This window comes from Toxotes jaculatrix, chromosome 19 (assembly GCF_017976425.1).
Source record: "Toxotes jaculatrix isolate fToxJac2 chromosome 19, fToxJac2.pri, whole genome shotgun sequence".
In the NCBI taxonomy this organism is placed as follows: Eukaryota; Metazoa; Chordata; class Actinopteri; family Toxotidae; genus Toxotes; species Toxotes jaculatrix.
In genome coordinates, this window is record NC_054412.1 from 14,067,460 (window position 1) to 14,071,074 (window position 3,615).

A 3,615-nucleotide genomic window follows, 5' to 3' on the forward strand; every position below is an offset into this window, starting at 1 on the left:
CATCCTAATTAGACGAGCACGAGCCGAGTCTTCTTCTTCCTCTTTAATCCATGCACGAGCCCCCTGGACCTGCTCAGGATCACATACTCTGTCCTCCTAAACCCTCCGCCCCCAGAAAGGGGTGCTTGGTTTTACTGGGCCGATCACGTCCACTGAAACACATGCTTGGACAATGTGATCGAGTTATTTTGATAGAGATTGTTAAATCTTTAATCATGTGTGGACCAAAGGACACAGAGTAAAGGCCCGAGAACAATCGGTGAGGCTCAATATGATTTTGATATCTTAAACATAGAATATGAACTATATTATAGTTAAATCTATGCGCTTTAATATCTGATAACTGTAGTTTCATCACTTGTTGATGTTTTATTTTGAAAATATTAATATTATTTCACACTTGTGGGTGTTTCCTAAGATCATAAAAAATGTTCCCAGCTCATGCGCCTCAACAGACATTGTTTAAAGTCTTCACGTCTTGCCTCTGTGCTGTTTTCTTTTGTGCAACCTGTCTTGAAACTCGTGTTTGCCTCCGGACTGTCGAGCAGCAGAGCTCATTTCACATTTCTCCGTGTGAAGTGGCCAGCGGTGCGCCCCCGAACCAGAGAGCAGCCGTCAATAAAAATGTTGGATTATCCTCTTTATGAGACGGGATTAACATAGCTCTCCCATAATTCACATTCCTGCCGGCCCGGGTAAGTTGTGACAGACAAAAAAAAAAAAAAAATCATGGACTTCAGAGGTAGTGATGTAGTGGTAAAATGAAGGGAGATATAATGACATGTTGCTGATCATCACAAGTCAAATAATCGACCTTTTCCTGCAAAGCATTTAATGCAGGTCAAGAAGATTTATGCAAAGCCAAAAACTGTGAACTCTAACATGAGGGGGCAATAAAGTGGGTTTCCCTCCTGTGTCAGGCTTGTTGACATGTTGTGGTGTGTTGTGTACTGAAAGTTGTGATAAAACACTGGAGTAAACACAGGAGATTTAGACGGATTTACACATGCAGCCACAGAGTTGTGTCAGGTCAAGTGGTCTTTATTGTTACTTAGTGTGTTTGTGGCCTTCTCGCCGCACTTTACAGCTCATATGGACTTTGCTCGCTGCTGCTGATTTGATTTACCCTGCACTGCCTATTTCTTTCAACTAATATGTCCTTATAATAATTTATCATTTAACACCGGAGACATGGAAATGAAATGATCTGATTCACAGCTGGGTTTGTGGCGCATGTAGGCGCGAAGCAAAATTGCATACAGGTAGTACAAAGAATCACAATTAAAAAAAAAAAAAAAAAAAAGAACTAACACGGGGAAAATTAATAATTCAAAAACACATATGGGACATTTATGAGCACACGCAAACGGACTGATTGTCTCTTATAACTAGTCTTAAACATATTTCTCATAAATTAAATAGTGCATCCAGGTTCATGTCAGAGCTGCCCTCTCTCTCTCTCACACACACACACCCTCTCTACAAGACACATTCATGCAAAACGCTTTGATCAAAGGGGCCCTTCAGCGTGCCAACAAAATAAAAAAAAGAGAGAGAAAAAGAAAAAAGAAAGACAAGAGAGGGGAGTCTTTAAGGAGCTTAGAAGAAAACCTGACCTATTCCTCAAACTCAACCAAGTTAGGCTTGGATCTTTTGCTCTCTTGATCCTTTTTTTTCCTTTTGGTCAACAAATTTGTTCCGTGTCCTTGATCAAAGTTGGGGAGAAGTCAGTCTGAATGTTCAATAAGTTAACCCAACAAGTGAGACAACCGGCTGGCAGCCCTGCTCGGCTCTGCCCGAGGTAGAAGTTAGGGCCTAGTCGTGGAAAAACGCTGCACTTGCTGCTCCCATCCTTGGGCTTTTACTTGCCTGTGAAGTCTGCAGTTTATGAAAATTGTCCCTTTAGTTCTGTCCTCTCACAACACCTGGAATTTCCACGCTGCTTGGTCTTTGTAATCCAAACAGTCCGTGTTGAAATTGAGCTTCCACGAGGAGGCCGTTTGGTCCTTATAGTCCAGGCAGTCTGCAGCGCCGCTGAAGCCCAGCCCTGTCGCTCCGTACGCCGACGAGGAGAGGGAGGACGCGGGGCTCAGGTGGCTGGAAACCCCGTTGCTACCCATGGGGCTCATGGCGGTGCCCGCGGCGGATAGCTGGTGGTGCATAGGCGAAAGGTAGGAGCCGCAATCCATGCCGGTGAAGTAGGACGAGGAGCCCGTGTAGCCCTGGTTGTAGCCCGACGCCTGGGTGTATGTCATGGGGTAAGACCGCTGCATGCAGGAGGAGGAGGAGGTAGACAGCGGGTCAGAGAGTGGGGAGATAGAGGCCGGGCTCCAGATAGACACGGGTGCCGCGCTGCTGCTTACAGCCGGGAGTGAGGTGCTCGAGGGCGGCGTGAATTGCCCGCTGGCTCCGCTCTCTGAGCTGGCCTCTCTGACCGGAGAGCCTTTCTTTTTCACCGGCCTGCTGATGGGTTTGTTCTGCACTCCACTTTGGGTTTGCTGGGCCTGCTGGCGATGTTTGGCTCGTCGGTTTTTGAACCAGACCTAGAAGTTTAAAAAAAAAAATTCAGCTATAAGAAAATCTTTCTTCGTTCGTGGATGTTTTTTTTTTTTATTGTTTCTATAATTAAAGATACTGCACAAATCCTGCAGTGTGGGCTTAGTAAAATATCGGAGTGATCACAAAGACAGTTATCAAACAATTAATTGTAGTTACATCTCAGAAAAGTATGTTATTTTTTTAAAACTATCAACTCTATTGATAGTTTTGTAAATTATTACTTTGTCTTACAGATTTTCATAGTTTAACAATCTATAACTTCTATTCTGAAAATAGAAAAGTGAGTTTATAACCTACCAATTCACAGTGGGAATCAATTACAGAAAAGGACAAAATGTCACTTTGCATGTACAATTTTCGACCTTAATTCCCTGACCAGACTGTGTGGGTTTTGTGGTGTTTGTGTAGCACACTCACCTGCACTCTGGATTCGGGCAGGTTGATCTTTAAGGCCACCTCCTCTCTCATGAAGATGTCAGGGTACCGGGTCTTGGCGAACAGGTTCTCCAGCACGTCGAGCTGGGCCCGAGTGAAGGTCGTCCTCTCTCTCCTCTGTTTGCGAGGAGTTGCTGATAAGAAGGCGAGAAAGAAAAGCTGTGATTATAAATGTAAAAGGAAACAACACGGGTTGACTTGAATTTCAAATATACCAACTTCTGTAACTTGATTCTAGACAATTGTGGGGTATAATAATTAATCAAATATCTGATCCTCTTTTTTTAAACGTCACATCTTTATGATGAAAATAAAAGCTTTCAAAGTTTTAATGAGGCTTTGGTTAAACAGTCATTTATAATTCAGTTGTTGATGTAAGCTTCAAAATTATAACTATATCTATTGCAAATGACTGCAAATTATTTTGGCCACTTTAAGGTTATTTAAAACACATAAATTATCCAAACAACCTGATTTCTATCTTTATTTTCCCCTTCAGCTGGCTGCATCCTGAGGTTTATTACCTTGGTATCCCACTGAAGGATGCAGCAGGTCCACTCCTGAGGTAGATAAGCTCAGTCCGTTCACCGTGTACGGCGGCTGCTTCAAATAGGACATCAT

General features: G+C 43.2%; 1 protein-coding gene across 2 annotated transcripts; it reads right to left on the reverse strand.

Moving 5' to 3' along the window:
• Positions 1–1,916: 1,916 nt before the first annotated feature.
• Positions 1,917–3,615, reverse strand: LOC121199606 (homeobox protein OTX2-like). Of its 2 annotated transcripts, none has more exons than XM_041064448.1 (3): positions 3,519–3,615; positions 2,977–3,128; positions 1,917–2,543 (listed from the first exon to the last, which is right to left on the reverse strand). In XM_041064448.1, the coding sequence occupies exons 1-3, from the start codon at positions 3,613–3,615 to the stop codon at positions 1,917–1,919; spliced, it is 876 nt and encodes a 291-aa protein (XP_040920382.1). The 2 variants fall into 2 exon arrangements, with proteins under 2 accessions (XP_040920382.1, XP_040920381.1); XM_041064447.1 differs by having other exon boundaries at positions 3,495–3,615.

Excerpts from the sequence above, each read along its gene's own strand:
- LOC121199606 (XM_041064447.1), bottom strand. The coding sequence starts at position 3,615 with ATGATGTCCTATTTGAAGCAGCCGCCGTACACGGTGAACGGACTGAGC. Across the intron at positions 3,129-3,494 it reads TAAACCTCAGGATGCAGCCA|CAACTCCTCGCAAACAGAGG; the intron begins GCTGAAGGGGAA and ends CCTTCTTATCAG. Across the intron at positions 2,544-2,976 it reads TGCCCGAATCCAGAGTGCAG|GTCTGGTTCAAAAACCGACG; the intron begins GTGAGTGTGCTA and ends TTAAACTTCTAG.